This window comes from Notolabrus celidotus, chromosome 20 (assembly GCF_009762535.1).
Source record: "Notolabrus celidotus isolate fNotCel1 chromosome 20, fNotCel1.pri, whole genome shotgun sequence".
NCBI lineage: Eukaryota > Metazoa > Chordata > Actinopteri > Labriformes > Labridae > Notolabrus > Notolabrus celidotus.
Genome location: NC_048291.1, coordinates 18,651,123 through 18,676,986, shown reverse-complemented (window position 1 = coordinate 18,676,986; position 25,864 = coordinate 18,651,123). Strand labels below are relative to the sequence as shown.

General features: G+C 39.3%; 1 protein-coding gene across 1 annotated transcript in view; it reads left to right on the top strand.

The window, feature by feature from the left end:
• Positions 1-18,154, top strand: part of tlcd4b (TLC domain containing 4b) — a 36,498-nt gene extending 18,344 nt beyond the window's left edge. Inside the window, 6 exon segments of the mRNA XM_034711640.1 lie at positions 1,210-1,279; positions 1,281-1,300; positions 10,235-10,293; positions 11,022-11,116; positions 12,402-12,475; positions 13,670-18,154. Of these exon segments, the coding sequence (XP_034567531.1) occupies positions 1,210-1,279; positions 1,281-1,300; positions 10,235-10,293; positions 11,022-11,116; positions 12,402-12,475; positions 13,670-14,015 (664 nt within the window). The 3' untranslated portion in view covers positions 14,016-18,154.
• Positions 18,155-25,864: the final 7,710 nt, after the last annotated feature.

Sequence of the window (25,864 nt, the reverse complement as noted above, 5' to 3'; positions counted from 1 at the left end):
AAAAACAAAAACTTTATTACGAGAATATCATAATAATAACATGCATAATCATTATATGTAGGCTTTAAGGTATTTTTTGAATTTTTTTATGAAAACACTGGTTTGTTTGGTTTACTTGGTTTGTTTGGTTCCTCTCAGCCATTGAGTGGAAGTACAGCTACTAACACCAAGTAATCACCCAATTATTGTGGCTGTACCTTTGGCTCAATCACACTGACACAAAACTGACCTGCCAAGCCAACAGCTGGTGTCTTTAAATATGTTGAGGTGGGACGTTAATGCCTCAGGCCAACTTGTCATCATTTGACATAACTACAGCTATGATGTGAAAGTCTGGTAGAGCACAGGGTGGTTTTGAATTTCAAGCAAAAACCCCATGGGTTAAGTTCATAGGGCAGTCATTTGTGGTTGCATAACACCTTTCACCCCGTTATCAGTTGCTTCTTTATCTCTGTTTCTTATACACACGTTGTCTCCCACTCAAAGAACTATAGTTTTTTTCTGTCTTCATTTGAAAGCAAGGGATGTACTAACTGACCAAGGGATAGTCCAAAACATTACAGGCCAGACACTGATGGTTCACTTAAGAGTGGCCTTCAGTACATAACAGCCAGCTCTCAGTGTGTCAGTGTGTTGTTTATGTAACTATGACTTAGTGCTGGGAGAGGGAGCAAGCCTTTATAAAGAAGGAGCAGGGTTGTATTTCTAGTATTGGACACAATCCATTGTGCTAATTTTCTATGCTGTCTTTTAAAACTGTGTTCTAGTGATATTTCGCAATTTCATCCAAACTGACTGGTCTAATTCTGAAAATGTGTCTCTGATTCAGCAGTAATGATGGACCCTGCTACTCATACAGTAGTTGAAATTTTGTCAAGTCATGGCCAGGGTTAAGGTCAGCAGCTGCAGCCAGTGAACTGGACTGCTGCACTCAAGAGGCTGCATGGTGACAGTAGATGTACTGTGATTCTGGCGGAAGAGAGATAAGGGCCACTAAAAACCTCTGGAGTATCTCTTCAGTGGCCCAGATAACCACTACAGAGGTCAAGGGTCTGCTCTGTCAGGCCCAATTACAAATAATCCACAGTCACTTACGTAGATGTAATTACATACAGTATGCAAGCACAGGCAGACGTTTACTTACTATGAACTGCTACAGGTCTATCATTATGTCTACTAATTTGAACTTGTGTCATTCACTCCTTTTAGGTTGGTGTCGACCGTGCACGCCTTGGTTGTGGGATTATTCTGTCTGTACATCCTGCAATATGATGATGCTGGTGAACGCCAACCCTGTCTGGTAAGAGGAGCTGAAAAAAACAGGTGCTATTAGTTAAACTTTAGGATGAAGTTTATTACCCTAGCTTAAAAATATATATATTACATATACAGGGACACATTTTCCTCAAATTTGCAGAGTTCACCTTAAAAATCAACGTCTGCATGATGCTCTTGAACATACATAGGACATCAGGAGGAGCTGGGAACCAGCTCAACTAGCATTTCTTCTGTTATTTAACAGGGACACAATCTCAGCAGATGTCAATCTCAATCAATCAATCTTATTTGTATAGCGCCAATCACAACAAACGTTCTCTCAAGACGCTTTACAAACATAGAGGTCTAGACCACACTATGTCAAATTAGATGTCTTTTTCTCCTCATAGAATACATGCACAGGATACATAAAACAGTAAAGAGCTAAACATCCTATGGTGACAGCTGCAGCTCCCATTAGCTCAGCTTATTTCAAGGAGCTTGGCTCGTATTTTGGGTTAATGTTCCCTCAATGTCTTTTAATAACAGTGGTTAAACAGAAGAAGAGGTATCCTTCTCGTTACAGGATATACCCACATAAAAAGCCAACTGGTACCAAACAGCCTTTCTGATGTGCTTAAACAGACACAGGACTCAATGAGCTTGGCGTTGAGATGCAACCTTTGCTCTAGTTCTTTTCATGGAGCCTGTGTTTTCTGGGTCCTTCAGTGGGATTATTCTCAAAGTCCTTCTCTTGTCCAAAACTAAACAACATATAATTAAACTAGCTATAAGGTTAAAAAAGGGCATTCGAGTTATACATCAGCACCTCTTGGATAGTGACTCAGCAGATACAGGATTTCAAGTGAGAGGGCTGCTAGCTGAGCTACTCTGCATATCATGCATGTCTTGTCACCACTTTTATCAACTCATGATTCAGTTCATTTTCAACATACTTTTTGTTCCCTTCACTTTAACTAATTTTCCCTGGGGCCTGTATTGTAGCCTATACATATGCATTTCCTCTGTATGGTTTTTATCCACAATTTTTATCACCATCCATTATCACAATCTCCTTGCCTCATATCCAGCTACACTGAATTGTGACCACATAAAACAGAGCAGTTTGAAATATGCTTTAAATGCCTGCCTGTAATCCCTCATAAACTCAAAGGCAGTGATGCAGTTGCAAAAGGCAGAAATATTGACACATTATGCTTCATCGTTTTGGCAGGCATATGTGTAAATGCTTGTGGCGCTTTTAGGAGAAACCTGTCATGTCACATCTGCTTTTTCAGACCAGCAGCCATGTCTAGCTCACAAGGCGTAGAGAGGGGAGGAAGATGGGAGGTGGGTGGCAGGGAAGGATCTTCAGGATTGGTAGTTAATACCGTTGGAGGATCACAGTGGCACTCCCTTCATCAGAATGAAAGAGGGAACGGGAGAGGATGGATCTAATATGTCAGCTTAGTCTCTGGAGAGTTGTAGATTCAGTGGATTTTGCCTTTGATTACTGTCTTGACTGACTTCTCTCTGTCTCAGCCTCCCCCTCTCTCTTTCTCTCTCTGCTTCTGCTGACTGTGTTTTTTGCATCAATGAATCCCGAAGAAGAAAAATGGTAATTTCTCTCCCCACTTACACCCCCCCCCTAACATCTCAATCAGTCTTTTTTAAACATTTTTCCTCAGCTCTTCCGTCTCTCACTTCTCCCTTTTTTATTCTTACAACACTCCTTCCTTCCACCCCCTTCTCTCTCATCTCTTTTCCTTTACCCTATGCTCTCCTTTCGCTTCCTCTATGGTGCTGTGCAGACAGACAAGTAGCCCACAAACAAGGTTCCTTTTCATGGTAAACAACAGCAGCCTAGTCCTTTGCTTCCTCCCTTCGTGTGCCCCCCACCACTAGCCCTATATGACCCTCCTCCAGCCTCTAACTGTGTGTTGTACCCCACAACCTAGCCTATCGAATCAATGCAGCACACATCCCTTCCCCCTTATTGTCTATGTGTCTGCCCTGGCAGGCAGCACTGATGTTGCGAAATAAAGGCAAGAAAGGAGAAAGTAGGGGAGGGTGGGGGGAGTTTGGGAGGGGGACAAAAGATTGGGCCCCCTCCCTCCTTTTCCTACTACTAGTCGTAATCTACCGTATTTTCAGGTGCAAAATATCCTCCTCCCAAAAGCCTCTTTGTCTTCATGGTGTTGTTGTTTTTTAAGTGCCATTGTTTACCATGTCTCATAATTTTCTTCCACCCCTTTGAAAGAGGGGATATCTGTCGGGAATAAGTTTCTTTATGAGCATCAAGCACGTCACATCTATTATGTCTGCGTTTCTATGAATTTCCTGTCTACTTTAACAATGCAAACATTTAATTACACGCACATTTCAATTTCAGATGTGATAATACTTCCCATTTTGTGCTGGGTTTTTTTTTATTTAATTTTTTTTTGTTGCAATGCATTTATTGAATTTTCAATACAAACAAAGACCACATACAACATAGACAACACAGAAATGATAAATGAAGAGAAAACAAAACAGAACTACAGAAGATACAGCTGACTACCAGTCACAGGTCAGCCATGGGTAAAAAGTATAATAATAATAATAATAATAGTAATAATAATAATAATAATGATAATGATAATAAATATTATAAAAAAAAAAAGAAAAAACACAAAAATAAATAAAACCAGTATTGCTCATGATGATTATAATAATAATAATAACAATAAATAATAATGATAATAATGATAATAATGATAATAATGATAATGATAAAGATAAAGATAAAGAGAAGAAAAGAAATGTAAACACATTTTTTTCGAAGAGCACCAGATCACATAGTTTTATTCACATATTTTTTTTAAGGTATGCTTTACAAGGAAATGGGTAGGCCAAAAGTCACCAGAAGGCCAGTTTACAGGAAAATACATTTGAAAAATGAACAAACAAGTTACAAACAATGGCATTTAAAAAATGTAGATTACACACACTTTGAAGCAACAAAACAAAACATGTTTGTAATAAATTTAATTTGGACATCCTAAATGAAGCTTTTTGGTAAGTAGCATTGAAAGATCAAGGTGTTAAATTAGCTGATGGGATGTAGGTTTTATGAGAATTATTTTACAGCATATTCAAAATCTCTGTCTATATGAGGGATTGCAACCATAGTCTGTTTAAATAATCTACTTTGTATGCGTGACGTTGACCATCTGTTTCTGAAGCGCTGTTTTGAAGCCAGTCGGCAGGAGCCATATTGGAAATACTGAACTCAATCTTACTTCTATTGAGCTAGTGTGAGGTAAAGAGGCGGGCTTTGAGCCTACTCACCAACAGCTACAGTGTTCCCGCCTGTCAACCAAGTCAGCTGTGCCTTTCATAATGGATCACTGGTAATCTTAATATCTTCGAAACTGCCATGTACGACAAATGTACCTCCTGTGGAGTGTGTGCCGATTCAAGAACATTAGCTATTCAGACTAATCTAATTTTTTGTACCAGGCGGTAACCATGTTTATTTTTGCTGTAAAGATCGGCTTTTTGAATTGATGTTATGTGGTTCCAGTACTTCCGGAAGTCAGCCTCACTGAACACTCAAGCGACACTCGTGGAACTGCAGTTTTAAACACTTTAGCATTGGCTTCAGTTCTTGCTGCCAGAGGTTGCCGCCCTGATACAACACATGGGCTCCTGCTTTTTTACTGTCATTGTTGCTTTTCCAACAAGGTCAACACTTGCATCGATTTAACGGTTTTAATGTACAACTGCATGTCAACAGAATACTAGTGTAGTATTTATTTTCATCATTTTAAACAGCTCAGTTGGAATATTGTCTTTCTCAAAATAGAGGCCAAGCTGTAATCTTCATGTGTCATTTGTAACGATCTTGTTGACTCCACATGAACAGAATGATTTTTCGGTTTCTGTTGAATTGTTGGACCAGTAAGACCTGACATTAGCCATCCTGTCCTCTAGTGGAGCTGCAGGCTACGAGTTAGCTACACTTTGTCATGTTAAATGCCACAAAGGCCACGTGGAGAAATTCTTTGAGTTAAAACTTCTACCTTATTCACTTGAATTAAAAAACACTGGAAGATAGTTTTGATCACGTATGATTTTGAATCAACATGGTAACATCCTAGTCCATGCATGTTCCTATTTTCTCACACTCTTCTATTGCTTTTATTTTCTTATTCATCTCCCCTCACTAGCAGCAGCTAATCAATCCCCAGCACTTTCTAATTGCCTCAAAGTCCATGTCATTGCAACACCAGACTGGTGTAAGCATAAATTCTCCGGTCAATCTGATTGTATTACAGTATGATTAAGAGCTGTCACACAGCAGCATTGTTCCCCCTGCTGCTCTCAATACAGTGCTTGAGTAGCCAGAGCCGCTGCCGTCTGAAGGCAGCATTGTTTTCAACTGCAGCTTGGGCTCTTTCATGCATTTCACTCTGGTTGGCAGCTTGGCCCAGGCTGTTATCATGATCCATTCAGTTAACAAGCACCCGTGACCAACCACCCCGCCTCTGCTGCTGCATTTCTTGATTGGCTATCTGGACCTGAACTTATCATGTGCAGAGCTATCCAAGGACAGTAAGGGTAAAATTTCAGGGTCATGTTGAGTTGAGGTCAACCTGTTACAGATAAAAAGTAACCCCTTCTGTAACCTTTCCACACAACATTCTTCACAGCCCCAAACATTTTTTTATCTTATCATAACCATACTCTTTTATTTAAAGCTTTCTGTATGAGCATTCAAGAAGGATTTACCAAACTCTCTTAACACAAATCACACATGTACATTTGTCAATGATCCGAAGCACAAGGCGATTGCATATCAACTATGTTCTGCCCTATTTGAACATATTATGTTCCCAAGAGCTAAAAAATTTCACACCACACTGCCTTGGATTGTATCATCAGATATTACTATTAACAGATTGAGCAGTTTCCAAGATCATATGAAAGGGATTGAAAAATACGGTAACTTCCAAAGACGATGCTTAAGCCATGGCTGTACAACACCGTTGAATAAGTACGTTTGATGCACTTCACCGTTGAACTGTGCATGACTGGCTCAATATGATCCCAGCCTGTGTCAGACTATACCATATAAGTAGCGTGTTAGATTGTGCAATGGATGCATGATGGCTTGTAGAAAAAAAAATAAAAAGGTGTCCAAATGTTACTCAAAATCCAAATCTACGCAGAGGAAAGCTTGTGGTTGAAATGTGTTAGTTGCTGGTTGCTAGTCTGTGCTATTTGCCCAGATTCAAGATTGTAAATGACATTAGTGTGCTGCCTTTTTCCCTCTTTAATAGCTTCTGTGTTGTCATGCACAGTAAGAAGTTTTAAGTTTGTGTGCTCGAATTTAGCTTTTTTAAAAAATCAAAAATCTAGTCAAAGCTGGTGTATTCTGTGTATTCTGCATCTTTTTTACTGTGTCCTTCAACTGGTTTGTAAATGTAAAATGTATGGCTACGTATCAACTGTCACTAGGCATGTATCACAGTCCAAAGATGTAAGCATGTTTTCTTACAAACCTCACATCCTACAAACATACACCTAAAATAATGAGAAGCTTGCAACCTCTGGTCTCAGAAAATAAAGCTGATGCAGAAGTGCTAAAAAGTGCTTAAAATGCAGTTCTTAGAACAGAAAGTTAGGTTAACCAGCCACAAGTAAGCAACATGATTGGGTATGAAAACAGTATCTCTCTAGGCCCAGTCTTTATGAAGCAAGGATGGGGTGTTGTCCACAGCTCTGCAAGACTGCACTAACAATTATGAAACATAATAATAATATTGTATTACAATAAAAACTGAAGACTTGTGTTTCTCAACATAAACTAAGAAGAATCCAGGGACTTTATCATTTACAATGCATATTATTAAGAGATTCAGTTAATCTGAAAAAACATCTCTGTACACAAGGAACGATGCCAAAAAACATTTTTGGATGACCATGAGCCTCAGATGGTACTGCTTTTCAAACAGACAGTTTTATTGTGGACATTACTGCATCTAAAAAATGCAGGTTAAAACTAGCAAGAGGAAAGCGTAAGGGAACCAGACCCAGAAACACTTATTTATGATGGACTAGGGCAATGTGGAAAACCATCTCTGACAAGTTCAAAATAACAACAGCATGGCTCGGAAGTACAAGCGTGTACTGTCAAACTGGCCTTTTTGCAGACCCTGACTTGTCACCAATTGAAAATGTTTGGTGCATAATGAAACATAGAATATAAAAAGACCTTGAGCTGTTGATCAGCTGAAATCTTCTATAAAATGAATCAATCTCAATGAATCATCTTATTTGTATAGAGCCAAATCCCAACAAGCAATATCTCAAGACGCTTTGCAACATAGCAGGTCTAGACATTACTCTGTTAAATTATTTACAAAGATACAACATCAAGACAGGACACGATCCAGTCCCCTCTTACTGAAAAGACTCAAACTTATCTCATCTTAATCCACCATGAGCATTGCACCTCGCAGTATTTAGCTACATACAGCTGCAAGAAAAAACTTCCAATTAACAGGCAGAAACCTCGAGCCGAACCCGACTCATGTTAGGCAGCCATCTGCCTCAACTGTGTTGGGTCCAGTGTGTCAGTTCCCCTGGCAGTCTAAGCCTATAGCAGCATAACTAAGTTGGTTACAAAAAAGCTTTTCACTTTCTCCCAAGTTCCCAGAACTCAAGCATGACACTTTGAAAAGAGTTGCTGGCATTAGATTATTTTAGAACAGTATCATTGTTTTGCAAATCAGAGACGTGTTATAGTTCATGTATCATGATTCTTTTAGGCCATAGTTTGATATGAATGACCCGTTCAGAGAAAAGCCGACTTACTGCACTGAATCACTCATGATTTCTTACAACGTTAAGTCAAGTTATTAGTGCGGGGAAAACTAGTGAGGGTAATGCATTCTCCCAATTCACCACTGCTTTCTCCTTAGGAACCAATGTTTCATGATTGGATCTTGTGTAAGGCTATCAGGGCTATCATAGCACTTGCTAAGGAGAAAGCTCCATATCTCTTTCTAGGCCAAATTCCAGCCAGTTAACTATACATTGGGTTGTGAGCAAGGGTTCACTGTACATTATTTAACTTTAAGCCGGATCCCACTGATGTAATTATAAAGAAGCCTTTGGACTCTCTCCGACTACCACTCTATCAATTAAATCAGATGTTATCCAGGCCCACATTTGCTTTTTGCGTTTATGTCTCTGCAGTTGTAAAATGATACAGCTGATCAATTCACAGAGGCAGAGCCAGCTTGTGAAACAGACATTAGATTAGATATATCAGAAAGAGAAGAATTCTTTGTCCTGCCCTGATACTGATTTCTCAGTGTAGTATTGGCTGATACTAAGAACTCCTGGGATAACAGTACAATAAAAAATATATACTAATCATTATCCAGAGCAACTATCCCTGTATGGATAAGATATGTTTGCTGTCATGGTGATCTGGCCTGGCTTAGTACACAGAAGGATTCCTCGCCCAAAACAAGCTAAGCATCTACAAACACTAAGCTAATGATTAGGGATGGGCATTTAAAGCCAAAGTACTACTCAATAATCATTATTCGGTGATTATTAGGTTGTATTGGGTCCAGCTCTCTGACAGCAGGTTTGAAATGTTAAGTTGAGACGACGTCGACTCACACAACACTTGCTTCGCTGCAGATGTAGATGGTAAACATAAGCACTCTGTGGGACACTGGTCCGTTAACGGTACGTTTGTGTAGCAGTCGCGTTAACCGGTCCAGGGCGAGGTGCTGCTAGTAGCTGAATCTCACACCACTACACATGTATTTCCAGCGACTGTCGCTTATGTTTTCTTCTTCTTTTGCTATTTAATGCAGATACCATTCTTCTCCTCCCAGTACTTAACGCGGTTAACAAAAAGCTTTAAGACGCTAGCCATTGTCTGGCTGGAATACCGTATTACAACCAGGCTCTGGTGCAAACGATGAAAAATAGCTGCTTATGTGCATTTTTGATTTTAGTGTTTTTGTTTTGGGGAAGAACGAAACAAGCCAGAAGGGTTTCTCCCAGAAAAGTTTCAAGGCCATGTGGCAAGGGTTTTTGACAGGGGACTGGAGACCATGTGCTAAAGAGCACACAACCTTAGACCTACTTTTTACCTTAGACCATTGAAGTGGAAACCAACAGTCGCAGGAGACCTTCTCTTTTTGAAGGAAAACCCTGATGTCCCCAGTGACCAAGTATGATCCTGAGTTGGTTGCATTCTCCCTGATACCTTATAACACATTCAAGGATGTGTCTGAGGCATTTATATTATTCAAACAACTAGCATATTTTTGTAGAACTCGTACATTCCTGGAAAGCCTATAGCAAAAGTGGATGGAAGAATTTGACACTGGGCAGCCAAGTGCCAAGCGGTCTGTAAGGTGAGCCGCCATACAGTAGATGTGTGTTTGCGTGCATATGTTCACACAGTATGTGTGTTGTGGGGTTCTGTTACTAAAGCGTCCAGCTGGTTGTTTGCTACAATACTAGTAACTGATACCAGGGTTAGATGTGGATTGATGCAGGGACACCCTCATTGTTATTTCAAACAGATGGTATTTGCAGGGACACCTTAGGTTGCATGGACACATCATGGGTCTACGAACTGAACAGCTAATTACTGTTTATTCAGAAACAAAAAAGACCCTTATTCAGAGATGTTTTGATATGATACTCAAGGAGCTGTTTGTCATGTTTGGAAAAACAAGAACAACTTCACATCAAACTTCAGTTATTTTCAATGAAACTCATCAACATGAGACAGTTGACCTTGAATAACCTTTCTGATCCTTACCTCTTTGAAAACTTGTTGTGATGTCTTTCAGTAATGTGGACTAGTAAGTAGGTCCCCCCTCTAGACGAATGTGGAGTGTATATTGTATAATCAAATACATAGTTTAAATGTTGTGTTCTTTTCCTTCCACAGGGGTGACCCCAATCTTGTGAAACTAAATGTAGCCATAACCTGTGGCTACCTACTTTATGGTAAGCTCTACATCTCTCCTTAGTCATGTTGATAATATGGTGTTGTGCATTATCCATGAGGGCCTGGAGTCAATGTATACAGTGTAAACAAAACAGAACCTTTAATCTGAATCATAGTTGGAACACAGTTCCCTGTCATTAGCAGCATGGTTAGCTGTAAAGAACATTCTGTATTCTACATTTTGACATGCGAGTAACATTTTAACAGTGTCTGCTTTGTAAACTTAACCCAGATTTTAAAACTCACAATCTGAATGATTGTACATTTTTCAGTCTTATTTTCTATATTATGTCCACTTCTAGTTAGAGAGTAACCTCTGCTGTGTTTGGATTCACCATTCATGCAGCCACTGCACTACACAGCAACATAATTTTAGTAATAGATAGTATAGTGCTGCTCTTTTTAGATTAAAAGCATTGTCTGCTAGAGGAGGTCTGAAAGTCTGCACTTCCATATTTAAATACTCAAGTGCTTTTGTGCACAGTATTTATTATTTCAAAGGAAACTCTTAACAGAATTAAAGTTCATGACCATACTTGACTTTATTCCAAACAGGTTAGTTTTTAGATGTCCTCCACATTGTTTTCAAATGTTCTCAGAATTTTTCACTGCTGGTGGATTCGCTGCTCTTTGCCTTCAAAGGCACTTGTGTACATAACTGTCCTTGACGTCAAATAGACGTATCAGTTTGCTTGATCTCTGACCAAACTGTCCCCTTGTCCTCTAGACCTTGTGCTGCTTGCATGTAACTGGAGCACCTTGGGGGATAGCTTTTTCGTCTGTCACCACTTGGCGGCGCTCTATGCATACGGATATGTGCTGGTGAGTATCACTGTGGAGGTACCAGAGCTTGAACTTTATTTGTTTTGATAATTTTTTTGTGTTAGTGCAGGCATAATTACATAAAATATACACTCAATTACACATAACATTACACAATACACAAACAGAACATCACAACTGGACTGGTGGTAACATGAAAATATGAAATAACCTGACAGAAAGAAGATAGAAAAATTTAAAAATACACAATTAGCACATCAAAAAATTGCTACTATCTGTGATAAAATAGCACAGTTAAATTAAAATTAGAAATACATTATTTCTAATTAAGGGTGGGATTATGTAGAATCCTGGGTACACTGTTAGTCACGAAAAAATGATCGATTTTAATTAATGATGATCTGTTGGCATAAACTGCTCTGTTTTGGGAGTTTGGGGGGTGCTTTAGTTAGCCTCTTTGTAACCTTTGCCAGGGCCTACAGATGTAAATATAATTTGGGGTATTCTGGTATTTTTTTTCTAATATTGATTTTAATTAATATGAGCTGTACCTCAAATTACAGTAGTGTAACTTTCATATGTTATGATCAATCAATCAACCCTTATTTGTATTGCACCCAATCACAACAAACGTTACCTCGAGACGCTTTTACAAACCTAGCAGGTCTTGACCATACTCTGTTATATTAACAAAGACCCAACATTAGGATAGGATAAGATCTGTTCCCCTCTTATTGACAAGACTCAATCTTATCTCATCTCAATCCACCACGTGCATCGAACCTCGCAGTATTTAGCTAGTTACAGCGGCAAGGAAAACGTCCTTTTAACAGGCAGAAATCTCGAGCAGAACCAGACTCATGTTAGACAGCCATATGCCTCCACTGTGTTGGGTCCAGGGATTCCCAGTGTGTCAGTCTGCAAGATCCCCCAGCAGTCTAAGCCTATAGCAGCATAACTAAGAGCTGGTCCAAGCCAACTCTAATCAAACAAGAATGGAAAGATTTCCACTTTCTCCTGAGTTCCAAGAACTCAAGCATGACCCTTTGAAAAGAGTTGCTGGTATTAGATTTAAAATGGGTATGTAATATTTAATGTTTCAGGATTCAATCTTGTCTCATCTTAATCCACCATATGCATTGCACCTCGCAGTATTGAGCTAGTTACAGTGGCAAGGAAAAACTTCCTTTTAACAGGCAGAAACCTTGAGCAGAACCAGACTTATGTTAGACAGCCATCTGCCTCGACTGAGTTTGGGTTGGAAAGAGGGATAGAGGTGATGTACTTGTTTTAATGCGTTTGTCTGTTTGTGTTTTCTTTGCAGACACGTGGTGTGCTTCCGTACTTTGCCAACTTTCGTCTCATTTCAGAATTGTCCACACCATTTGTGAACCAAAGGTGAGTTAACCCTCCAGACTCTGCAAAGCCACAAATGGAACCAGGTTCTTAAATCAAGGAACTATATGCTTATGACCTCTGTTTAATCCATCTTAAACCACTGTATGGAAATAATGTAGTTCCATTCAGACAAATAGATTTTTATTGTATTATTATTATGATTGTTATTTTAATCAGGGGTCTTTATGAGCCACTATGACTCATTCCATTGGGTTGTAGTTCTATTAGATCCCACAAATTATTCCATCTTGTACTATTTTGAGAAAATAATCCTTAGAATATTCCTCTAAATTAGAAAAATGTGCAAATTTTTTACTTGGTACCATGATTTATATATATATTTATATATATATGTATTAGGGGTGCAACGATACACAAAATTCACGGTCCGGTTCGGTTCGGTTCGATACCTTTTTGTCACGGTTCGATACATTTTCGATACAGAAAAAGAGAAATGTCCTTGCCTTTTTTTACTTGTAGTCTATTGAAATTACCAGCATTTGTTTCAGCTAAAAAAGCACATATATATATATATATATATATATATATATATATATATATATATATATATATATATATATATATATATATATATATATATATATATCACTGTCACACTGTCCAGTATCAGGCTGAAGTCTTAGACAGCATGCAGTATAAGACCACATTTAATGCATATACGAACTTTAAAAAGTCTGGCATCACTGTAGGACCACGGAACAACTCTACTCTGCAAGCAAATAGGACACTCGTGCTTCCCTCATGTGCGGGCGTGCGCTCACACACACACATACGTGAACATATGAACCCAGCAGACTGTGGTATGGGGAAATATATATTTCCAGATGAAAGACAGTTAAAATAAACGAGACCAGCTTGGACTGAATGAATGTGGGAGGAGTACGCAGTTCAGTGGACCTGCGCTCGACAATGCAGCCCGGAGGAATCAGTTGATCAAATAAATATAAAATTGCGTATTGTTCGGTTCATAGAGCGTACCGAACCGTGACCACTGTATCGAACGGTTTGATACAGATACACGTATTGTTGCACCCCTAATTTATACATATATATATATATATTTATCTTTTATCTTCAACATTGAAATGTTCCTGTTATATTAGTACATTGTATTTTATGCAAGATTTCACTGTACAATCACATTTGTTTATTTTAATCTCCCTCTCCCTCAAGGTGGTTCTTTGAGGCATTAAAGTACCCCCGCTCACACCGGCTGGTGGTGTTGAATGGCGTCGCTATGGCGGTGGTGTTCTTCCTGGTTCGCATTGCTGTCATGCCGTCTTACTGGTTCAGCGTGTTTGCCACCTTTGGGACCCAAGACTTTGAGCGGCTGGGCATGGGAGCCCAGGTGGCTTGGATCACCTCCTGCATAGCCCTGGATATCTTAAACACTGTCTGGATGTATAAAATCACCCGTGGGTGCTACAAAGTTCTGACTGGGCGTGGGAGAAAGAGCAAAGAAGGAGCAGAGGCAGTGTCTACCTCTGACAAGAAGCATGTCAACAACCACACAGACTGAAGAGGTGCAAAGCAGAAGGACATGTAGACACAGGTAAAAGCAGGGAAGGAGGCTGGACATCCAGGAATCACACAGCTCTCTTTCTTTTGCTGTAGCCTCAGCGTACCTCCCTCCACCCTCAAATCTCATATTCAACCCTCCTTGATCTCTGTGTCAGCGAGTGGACCAGGCTTAGAGTCTTTGGGTTTTGCGCCCAAATATAGGACAAGGACACCGCTCTTTGTCTCACTGAAGCACCAGCCTTTGCAGCCACTGACCGATCAAGTAACCTAATGGGTGTTAGCTTTCGGTTGCGGACGACAAGGTAGATCTCACAAGCACACTTTTACCCTGTATGTCACCGCCTCTCCTCCCTTCCACGATTTTCTTGCTCATCACCTCTTATGCTCAACTTCAGCCAAAGCCCAACCCTCTGAAGTGCCTGTGAAAGACAGGGAGGCAATAATTGTGGAGGAACAGGATCACAAAGTCTATCAGAGCTCACCCCATTCAGAAGACAACCACCCACCCGCTCACTATTACCCTCCTCCCGAACCACCTGAGACTTCTTCTTCTCTTGTTAATTGTCCGTCCGCACTCGAGGAGACGTGGCCGACAGAAAGAAGAACTTTCTCATCAGACAGTGTTTGAGAATCAATAGGGCTCTTGTTTTATCTCATCAGACCTCACAAAAAGAGACAACAAAAACACCTAAATGCCTCTTTGACAGTATCACCTGCTGTGGCCTCCTTGTAACAAGTGGCGCCTGCCTAGATCACCAGCCATGCCCCTCCAACCTCCTTCAGATTTGAATTAGTTATCAAAAACCAAGAGTATGCATGCAGGAGGAAGAGAGACACTCTCCAACATCTTTAGGTTGTCACAAGACACTTTTGCCTTTTCAGTATTCATTGTGTTTGCAGCACTGTGCTGTATTTCTTTCTTTCTTCTCATTTTCTTTCACACAGCTTGACGTTTGAAGCATCTGAAAATATGTCTAATTTCTGTAACATTCATAGGTACCATTGCCTCGCTGAGTTGAGCTCCACCATCCAGCCCATACCTCTAGTTTTGTTCTACCTCTCCCCAGACTCCCTCAATCCATTCAAGAGATTTTTTTCTTTCTACTGTAAAGATTTATTGAGCCTTTAAAATGTTATCTCCTGTATTATCACTAATTCCTCCCCCTCTCTTTTACCATCTCCAGAGCTTATGCCAGTGAAGGCAGCGAGTCATTGCGGCATCATTTCTCTCACTGAACTGTGTTCAGTCAGATCACAATAATCCTGCAGGCTTTAACGACTGAACCTAGCTCCTTTTTTCTTCACCAACTCTTACAAATTAATGTGGGAGTCGAGCATTAAAAAGTCAACACTAAAATGATCTGCATGAACACTTTCTGCTACCTTCCCCCAAGTTTCCACATGCATAGCAAAGTGTGCAAACTACACTGTATTTGGTGCCCTTCTAAAACACCTCTTCCTTTTTGCAGAATGACAGCAATAGGAATGCTAGCAATATGAAATTTGTAATCAATAACTTATTTGGATGTACCAACATGTGACAACAATAGGGTGTCACTGTCAAAAGCAATGCGGCAGTCTGCATGTTTTAATTTTCTTTATGAACTGTACTATCACAAAGAGCATGTTATGATTGGCATTCTTCTGTGAATAGTCAAGATAGATGAAGAACATCTAGATATTTATTGCATTAATCTAATGCTTAACCGGGGTCTGTCTTCCAAAGCAGTTTTTTTTTTCTTCTCAGAGCATTCTGAGTGCATGTATTTTTATTTCTCTCTCCTCTCTCTGCATGTCTGTACAGTATCTTTACATACAGTACCTACGCAGATGCCCCCTGCTGGATAACTCGCTACACATTACCATATTCTCAGTCTGCCAGTTGACATTACACGGTTTCAAAAATTCACAATGTCGTCTGGTGATGCAGTCCACTGTCAGCAGACACTTATGAATACATCGCTAATATCTTGACAGACAGAGATACAAGATGATGTTTCCGGTTTGGCTTTTGTCAAACAAAAAGAAATACACAAAAATGAACATTTTTACGCCTGTTTATGCTTCAAAGAGTACTCCACCAATTTAGCATTATTATCCTATTGTCAGACATTTCTTTTAAAGGATTACGGTTAATGTAGCAGAATCAGACTTGTCAGCAAGGTTTCCATCCAAGTAGTCCAAAACCTCTATGTAAATTTGAAGAGTTGGCACTTCAAAATATACAGCTATAAGTGCTAATTCTCTATGCACTAGTTTTAGTTAAATTAAATATTTTTTTCTACATTAAGCTACGATAGGCGACTTTGAAAAGCAGTCATTTAAACATGAAAAAAAGCTTCTTTTTTTTTAACACACACACACACATTCACAAAGCTCCCCCTGGAGCTCACAAGGCTTGTCTATGACAACATTTTTTTACACATGCAGTTAGCACTCTCCAAGATGTTTCGTTGTCATGTAAATATCGGTGGAGGTCTCTTTCCGGTCTTTGTATCTGTAGTCTATAGCTGGTTATAATAGTCAGAGAATGTCTGGTGGTGTTTTCACTGTGGAACTCTAAAGCACACTCCCTGTGGAGCAATAACTCAGCGATCTCCTGTATTTCTTTCTGTCACCACAGAGGAGGGGCTACATATCTTGTGCCTTTTACACAAATAGTGGATGTGATGCAGCCAGATTTTGGATTAGCATGATCTTTGTAATGTAATATCCAGTGATTATCTCCTGTATTCTACATGTATACTCTGTATATATTTTTGTAATTTGCCTGCACAATAATTAATCCGGCCAAGTATTATAATCCAAAGCTGATCCCTCTCGGGGAGCCTATTTTGTGTTGAATTCTGTGCCCTCCTGAATAAATACGAGGGTATGTCTCCATGAATGTTGTGATGGGATATCAAGTGGCATTAAGATAAGCTCACAGTGTCAAAGGTGATCAGAAAAGAAATCAATCTTTACTTTTGACATTAATCGTTTGAAGACACAGGTAGTTGATGGGAAGGCTAGCATCTCATTTATCTGCCAACCCAATTGCAAAGCTGTGAATAGTTGCAGGAAAAACTTTCATGTAGTTCAGTAACAACTCTAAAATAATAACACTTGGAATGCACTGTGGGAGACCGGCCGAGCACTGATGCTGATACACTTGTTGTAGCAGCGTCCTTGTGCTTTTGGAAGAGTTTATACATTTTAGGAATGATAGTATGTTGCCTAGTTGGATTTGAGGAACTGAAGGATTTTGTATTTGTCAGGGTTTTCTACAGAATATATTTCAAGACCTGATTTTTGTGCAGAATCTAGCACACTGCAGCTGTTTGAAAATCAAATCGACAGAAGGAATTGATGACTGAGAAGGCTGCTATTGTAAGGCCATGACCTGTGTTGAATCAGGTTTGAACAACCACATTGCCTTTGTCTTTAGGGAGGCCAATGTTCATTATAATAATATATAATGAATATATTTTAAATATGTATCACATAGGTATTTACAGGTGTATATTTATCTGTAATCACGTGTTAAAACCAGATGTGCACTGGGCTAATTACCTTCAGTTTTGACTGTGTTTGATTTGGATTGCAGGATGCGTCTTCTTTCTTAGGTACATTAGAACAAAGCTGCACCACAATCTGGTACTCCAAGCATGTACTGTGCCTGGTTTCTCAAGGTAACACGGGGTTCTTAGCCACCCATTACGTCTACCCCATTTTGTTCTTCTGAAATACTTGATTACAAGTTTAATCCTAGTGCACAATGAAAAAATGGATTGAACATTTGTATAATGTTAGAAAATTACTGGGATAATTGGAGACAAGCTTATAATCAAATACCTTGCCAGTTTGTTTTTCTTTGAATGACTTGCTATTTTTGGCCTATGTTCATCTCTACTTTGTCTACTTTTATTTGTCTTTTAATGCAATGCAATTTCTTGTTCTGATCTATCTTTGTTTCTCAGAGATTTTAATGTGAAACAGCCTACACACAGGCTTTGGAGTCCTAGTCTGAGCATTACCTTGTGACTTGGATTGTTGTTGTCAACAGTGACCACTACTAATGATCATGTAACTGTAGTGCAGGAAGCTGAGACTTACTTGAAAGTGTTGCTCTTCAATAAAAGTTGAAGACAAGAGAAATGGTTGACTCTTTTATTTTCACTTGATATTGAAATGTTTATTCCATCCTTCTCTTTGTTTGCACACTTCACAGGTTCCTCGGTTTTTAAACGTTGTACGGAAAGGTCCCTCCAAAAGAGTTCATTTCGAAAACATAAGTTACGTTGACCTTAAGCCAACTCACAATTTGTCCTTTGAATCTGCACTTGTCTTTTTTCAAGCTGCTGCTGTGGACACATGCTACGGACGCGCCGGATTCCTGCGGCAACAGCTACTACTACTACTACCACTACTGTTATTTGTCTCATCACTATCATTGCTTTCTCTCGCTCGCTCTTTTATTCTCCTCTATCCCCCTTTCCAACCCCAACTCGGCCGAGGCATATGGCTGTATATCATGAGTCTGGTTCTGCTTGAGGTTTCTGCCTGTTAAAAGGAAGTTTTTACTCACCGCTGAACTAGCTAAATACTGCAAAGTGCAATGCTCAGCATGGATTAAGATGAGATAAGTCTGAGTCTAAGGCTTTAAGAAGGGACTGAATTGTATCCTGTCTTGATGTTGGGTCTTTGTTAATAATTGAGCATAGAGTACGGTCTAGACCTGTTATGTTTGTAAAAGGGTCTTGAGATAATGTTTGCTGTGATTTGGTGCTTTAAAAATAAAGATTGATTAATTGAAGCTGTATCGTACACAGCAATTCAGGAGCATATCACGCTGTAAACTCTAAATGTAACAACCCTTAAGTGTACATAATGATTTCATGAGAAGCCTATTATCTCCAAATGTCTCCTTATTTCTCACACAAATAAAGGTGCAGTTCAATCAATCAATCTTTAGTTATATAGCACCAAATCACAAAATTTTATATCAAGTTAAATGATTAAAGACTTAAAATCAAGACAGTATAAGATTCAGTCCCATCTCACAGGCAGGACTCAGTCTGATGTCATCTTAATCAATTATGAGCACAGAACTTTGCGACATTTAGTTACAGTGGCAAGGAAAAACGTCCTTTAACAGGCAGAAACCTTGAGCAGATTCAGACTCATGTTAGACAGCCATCAGCCTCGACCTGCCTCATATGAGTGTGCCTGTTGTTTCATAAAACCCTTGACTTGCTTTCTGTCCTCCAGACTGGCATGACAGCCCCAGGAACTAGGAGGCACATCTTCAACAAGATTCTGGAGCTGGAGAACTGTGACACCACAACCAACCCGTCATGGGTTGGGTGAATACCAGCCTTTTCCTTGCCTCAAATTCAGCACCTATCAATCAAACAATCTTTATTTATATAACGCCAAATCACATCAAATGTTTAATCAAGGCGTTTTAAAGACATTGCGGGTCTAGATCATACTCTTTTATCTTATTGGTAAAGGCCCAACATCAAGACCAGATAAGATCCAGTCACTCTTACTGACAATACTCTATCTAGCACTTTGTCACATTTAGCAAGTTACAGTGAGAAGGAAAAACATCCTTTAACAGGCAGAAAGAAGGATAGAGTAGTTGTAGCAACTGAAGTCTGGCACATTCACAGCAGCAGGCTGGCTACGGAGGAACCAACGAGACAAGGGAGCCCAAGTAACTTTAATGGGACAGGAAGAGTTAAAGTGACAGGCAGATGTTAGATATTGTAAAAACACTGAAACAGTTTCATATAAAAAATCTGTTCTCCTTACACACATTGGTGTACACAAAAATCAATCTACATCTAGCTAGTTTGCTAGTGCACAGCTTTTTTAAGTAAATATTCCTTGATTTTCATTAACGTTGCTTGCTACAAGTCCATTGTCTGGTCAAATATATAAGTATAAATGAGAGTGATCTGAGTCAAAACACTACACCACCAAAGTAGTTGGCTAAAATTACTCTGTTTGAGAGACAGCTGGCTAACGTCTTAAAGGTAAGACATGAAATTTATGTTTGCAGATATAGGAAATTGGTGTGATTTTGAACTTTATTTACCAGCTTAATCTGATTCAAATCTCTTGTTGGGTACAGTCCTTAATGTCAGCATGGAAATTATCTGCTGAAATGTGTCAAGCAAACAGAACCATACTGAACTGATCCAAGCATCTGTCAAATGATAGTACCACTAAGGCATGCCAAGACCAGCTACTGGCAGTTAAGAGTCTGAAATTGCCTGTAAATGATTGAGATTTTCCTCAACAGAGAAATGGTAACTGACTGAGACACCAGAAATAAGATGAAAAGGGTAAAACAAGATGATTGACTGAAAAAGAGATCAGAGAGAAATGTTAAGGAGTGAAGTTGTAAAAGACTGAAAGGGGGCCTGAGCTGTGGCAGGTCTGTTTTAAAACCTGTGTGTGTGTGTGTGTGTGTGTGTGTGTGTGTGTGTGTGTGTGTGTGTGTGTGTGTGTGTGTGTGTGTGTGTGTGTGTGTGTGTGTGTGTGTGTGTGTGTGTGTGTGTGTGTGTGTGTTGGTGTTGGTGTTGCATCAATCGGTCAAGGGGCTTGGTCAGAGACTGTGCCTGAATAGCTTTACCAAACATGGTCACGTAACTCAAGACTCCATGAAAATTTCCTCTCGATACTGCAGCACACAGTCATAGTGTGGACTTGCTGCTCCTGCTTCACTCAGGCACAGACACTGAACATCATCACATGCATATTGTGCACACACACAGAAACTCACCTGCATGTTACAATAACATACTATCTGTCGTCACTCAACACAATGACTGGAAAAGAAAGGTACCGGATACATCAGTGTTTCTGATGTTTTCATTGTGAGATTCTGAAAGAGAAACATCACCTGTCATGAGTGTTAACCGTCTGTCAGCGGTGTTTGAAAGACATTTCATCTTAATGAACTCATGTCTGTATATGGTTTTTTTTGTCCATTAGCTTTGGGTTTAATCCACTAAAGCACAAGAATGTCACTATATTTAGTGAAAGTAATTAAAAGGAATGGATGTATATCTGGAGGAATTTGTGCTGAAGACCTTTCCCAGCCTTTGGGGGGGAAAAACTCATGTTAAAATATCATTCCAGATAACTTTAAGGCTATAAACGGAGCTGATTTTACAATGTAGACTATTTACGTTGGCCAGCATTAATAATAAGTGTTACTTACTTTAAACACCTACCTCTTCCAAAAATGTTATGAACCTGTCCCAGCCTGAGTGTCAAGCCTGGGCCAAGATTAAGATGTGTGAACAGAATTGAAATTCCATTAAATGCTGTTGAGGCAGATGGCTGTCTAACATGAGTCTGGTTCTGCTCGAGGTTTCTGCCTGTTAAAATGAAGTTTGGCACTGTAACTAGCTAAATACAGTGAGGTGGATCGTATCCTGTGTTGATGTTGGGTCTTTAATAATAATTTAACATAAAGTACGGTCTAGAACTGCTGTGTTTGTAAAAGTGTCTTGAAATACAATTGTTGTGATTTGGTGTTATACAAATAAAGATTGATTGATTGATTGATTGATTGATTGATTGATTGATTGATTGATTGATTGATTGATTGATTGATTGATTGATTCATACATTGATTGATTGATTGATTGATTGATTGATTGATTGATTGATTCATTCATTCATTCATTCATTCATTTATTAATAATGCCACAATTCAACTGCTCAAAGCAGCAAGTGCTAGAAACTGCAGTTCCTAGAGTGTCCACTTGAGGCTGGCTCTGGAAGTACTGGAAACTACATTCACACCCATTCAAAAAGCAGATTTTTACAGCAAAAATAAGTATGTTTATAGCCTGGTACAAAAAACAAAACAATTTAGTTCTGATTAGCGTATTTCTTTAAGAACACACATTTTACAGGGAGTGCATTTTTTATAACTCATCAGCTTTAACAATACTAAGATTCCGAGTTTTGAATAATAAGAGGCACGACTGACTTGGCTGACAGGCAAACACAAGGCAGCTGTTAGCAAGGAGGCCAAAGGCCCGCCTCAACTCTGCCTCTTTGCCTCTTGCGAGGTTGACAGAATTTTTATTGAGTCAACATTTTTGGTTGATGGTAACTGCAGACGATAGGCTCTAAAACTTGGCTTCAGAAACAAATGGGTGACATCACGGAGGCTACGTCCATGTATTATACAGTCTATGGGAGAAAAAAGTTGCAAATGCAGAAACGGTGTTAATTCAAAAACACGTGCAAAAGCAGAAACACTGGAACCCACATACACACCCATTCGAAAAAGACGATCTTTGCAGCAATAATAAACATGTTTACAGCCTGGTTCAAAAAACAGTTTAGGTATGAATAGCTAATTTCTCTATCGGCACAGAAGATATTAAACTTGCAAGTTTTGCACAAATAAGGACATGCCTGACTTGATTAACAGGCAGGCACCCTAACCTAGCGGTTAGCAAAAAGACTAAAGACCTGCCTCTTTACCTCACACCAGCTTGGGCAAAGTTTGGTTGTGTTTAGCATTTAAAATATGGTAACGGTGGCTATAGGCTTCAGAAATAGATGGGTGATGACTAGGATACTACAGCCATTTGTCCATTGACTACAGTCAATGTGAACAACACAAAAATGAGAGAAATTGAACCAGCATTCAAAATGGAAGAAATTGAAAAACATTTGAGAGTGTATCTTGTGTGAAATCACAGGGTGAAGTTAAGGTTTCGGTGATGGGAACCCGAGAAATGTCATTCAAAGTCTAAGTGTATAAACTGAGCTGAAGCATCCAAAGTGGAGGTCTTAAATGAAATGAGTGCGAGTAAAGATTAAAAGATGTCAAGTTAAGTATTGGCTGAAGGGTAGAGAAAGCAGTCAAAGTAAACTGTAGAAGACGGAACATTTTGGAGCATGTGTAGTGTCAGTCAAAGTGATAATAATTTAAATTTAAATCTTAGGTGTGTATTAATTCAGTTTGAAGAAAAATCCATACTGAAACATGCTTGGGTCTAGATAATGTTTTGACATCAAAGAGGAAGTAAATGAAGGACAAAGGGTATAACAATACAATTCTGCATACGAGAACACAAGCTTGCATCCCCAAATGCGAACACACAAACTTCTAATTCCTCAGGCCTGACTTGAACCTTGTGTTTTGTTAAATAAATCCAAGTTTGTTTGAAGCTTCCTGTCCTACTGTAGCTAAAGGTTGGAATTATAATGCCATGAACTCAGCCTTCAGAACTCCTGTCTGGGTTGCGTAGGATCTCGAGGACTTCTACCATAAATAGCCAGGCAGAGTGGAGAGAGAGGAGAGGGGTTGATGTGGAGGGAGAGACGGCTTACTGTGGAAATGTCCTTCTGAGTTTCTAAAACTTTACTAATCTCCCTCCCCATCTCCTCCCCCTTTTTGCTCTCTGTGTTTTGCATCTTTCTTTTTAATAGTTTTTATTCTTGAAACACTCTGTCTGCACATTGTCAAATTTCATTACTCGGAACTTGTTCTCAATCTCATACCTCAGACACAACACATGTCTCTGTATTCACCCAGAAGCTCTCCTGCCATCCAAGATTTCTCTCCAGTTGATGTATCCCTTCACTGTGACACACTTCTGTGAACACAGTATTTTGTGGTCCCATTAAACAGTTAAACTGTTCCTTTGTTTGTGTTAATGGATTTATAACGATTACTCTTACTAACTCTCATAAAACACCAAAGGCTATTCAGAGTTAAAATGTTTCAAGTACAAAGCACATTCATTTCAGACTTTCTCCCTCATTGTTTACACATGTGACATGGTTTCGGTATTTTCCCTAAAGCCCATGAAAATCCAAGTCCACTAATCCTTCTCACTATGAAATTTAAAGTTTAGTCATTATAAAAGCAGGAAATATTGTCATTGAAGTGTCTTACTAAAAGACTGTTCTTGCATTATGAAGCTGATATTCATTGTTGGCCCTCCAGTAAGCTCAATAAGTCACTTTTCTTGATATAGACAAACCTTTGTCATGGTTTAAGCAGACCAAATTCCAGCAATTGTTCCCTGCCTCTGCCTCTAATATGGAAGAAGTCAAAACATAGTATTAACAGGCAAACTTTGTCCAAAGCAACAGAGTGGAAGCCAAAATACTCAGTAGGGATCAGCTGTTGTTCACCTGCTTAAACTCAGTGGGGATCAGCTGAGGGAGTCAGGGTATTGGCTCCCAGGGTATTGGGTTCTGCCGCCCCAAACTCATAGAACTTAACAGTTACGACAACTACTACCACTGCTATTTGTCTCATCACTATCATCTCTCTCTCTCTCTCTCTCTCTCTCTCTCTCTCTCTCTCTCTCTCTCTCTCTCTCTCTCTCTCTCCCCAACTTGGTCAAGGCAGATTGCTGTCTAACATGAGTCTGGTTCTGCTCAAGGTTTCTGCATACTAAAAGGACGTTTTTCCTTGCCACTGTAACTTGCTAAATACTGCGAGGTGCAATAGTCATGGTGCTAGATGGCTGCCTAACATGAATCTGGTTCTGCTCAAGGTTTCTGTCTGTTGAAAGGAATGGTTGATACTCATGATAATGTAAAGTTCAATGGCTGCTGTGTTGCTTCTCATCTACTTTGCTAATCTGGGGGCCTCAGGAGCTGCATCTGTTACAGTTTTTCTCAGTCACTTTGGTACATTTCTCAGATCAGAATTGAAATTCTCAAAACTACTTGTTCAATCTTCACATCATTGCGTCACTTGTGCACATCAAAGAAGCAGTTTCTCATTTCTTTGAACAAGTTGCAAATGCTTTGGTACATCCATGCAAATGATTATGTACAATTCGCTGCTGTTTCCTACATTATAAGTTGCTTATGTCATGTTGATCAAAATGTATTATAATGGGTCTCTGTTGAATAGTCTCACCCTCCACTACATATAGGCATTAGTTCATCGCATAAGTCTTCAAAATGGTTGAACATGTTGTAAGAATATGTCAGTCATATTTCTGTACATTTCCATCAGACTATTTTTCTAAATCTGTCCTGAATTGATAAATTGCTCCCAGGTGAATCTTGACTTTCTCTAACGAAGGCCCAACAGACAGGAACGCCAGGAGGTGTAGGAAGACTGCACTGCACTGTAAGTCCTACAGCATTGCATGTACAGTTTCCCTTACTGTTTTGCAAATTTCGAGGATGATTCGAGAAATGTACCAAAGCGACTGTGAGAAACTGTAACAGAGCAGCTATTCAGGGTGTTATGATTTTTTTTGGTCCCAGGAAAATGAACACTGAACAGCATGATAAGAGCCAGTTAATGACAGAAATAATGTGTGTCATTTTTTTCGTCATGTGTCATGATGTTATAGTTTGACCAATGTCCCATCTGTTGACATATAAGAGGCGGGCTTTATCATCAATACTGTAGATAGATAGATAGATAGATAGATAGATAGATAGATAGATAGATAGATAGATAGATAGATAGATAGATAGATAGATAGATAGATAGATAGATAGATAGATAGATAGATAGATAGATAGATAGACAGACAGATAGATCTCTATTTGTCCTTAATAAGGACATTTGTTGTCACTGTCTGTACAAATATTACATAAATAAAACACGAATAAACAATAAACATCCACCCAGCCCCACAACAATGGTGCACATCATCCCACATATATACACACTGGACAAATATGAACACACAGGACACATATATACACACCTGGTTAGTAATGTTTAGGCTTCACTTTTGAAAAGCTGTCATGTAATTTATGTTTGTACAGACCTATAGTTTGTACAATAGACTGTATAAGAAAATGGACGTAGTTTCGGTGACGTCACCTGAAGCACTGTTTTGA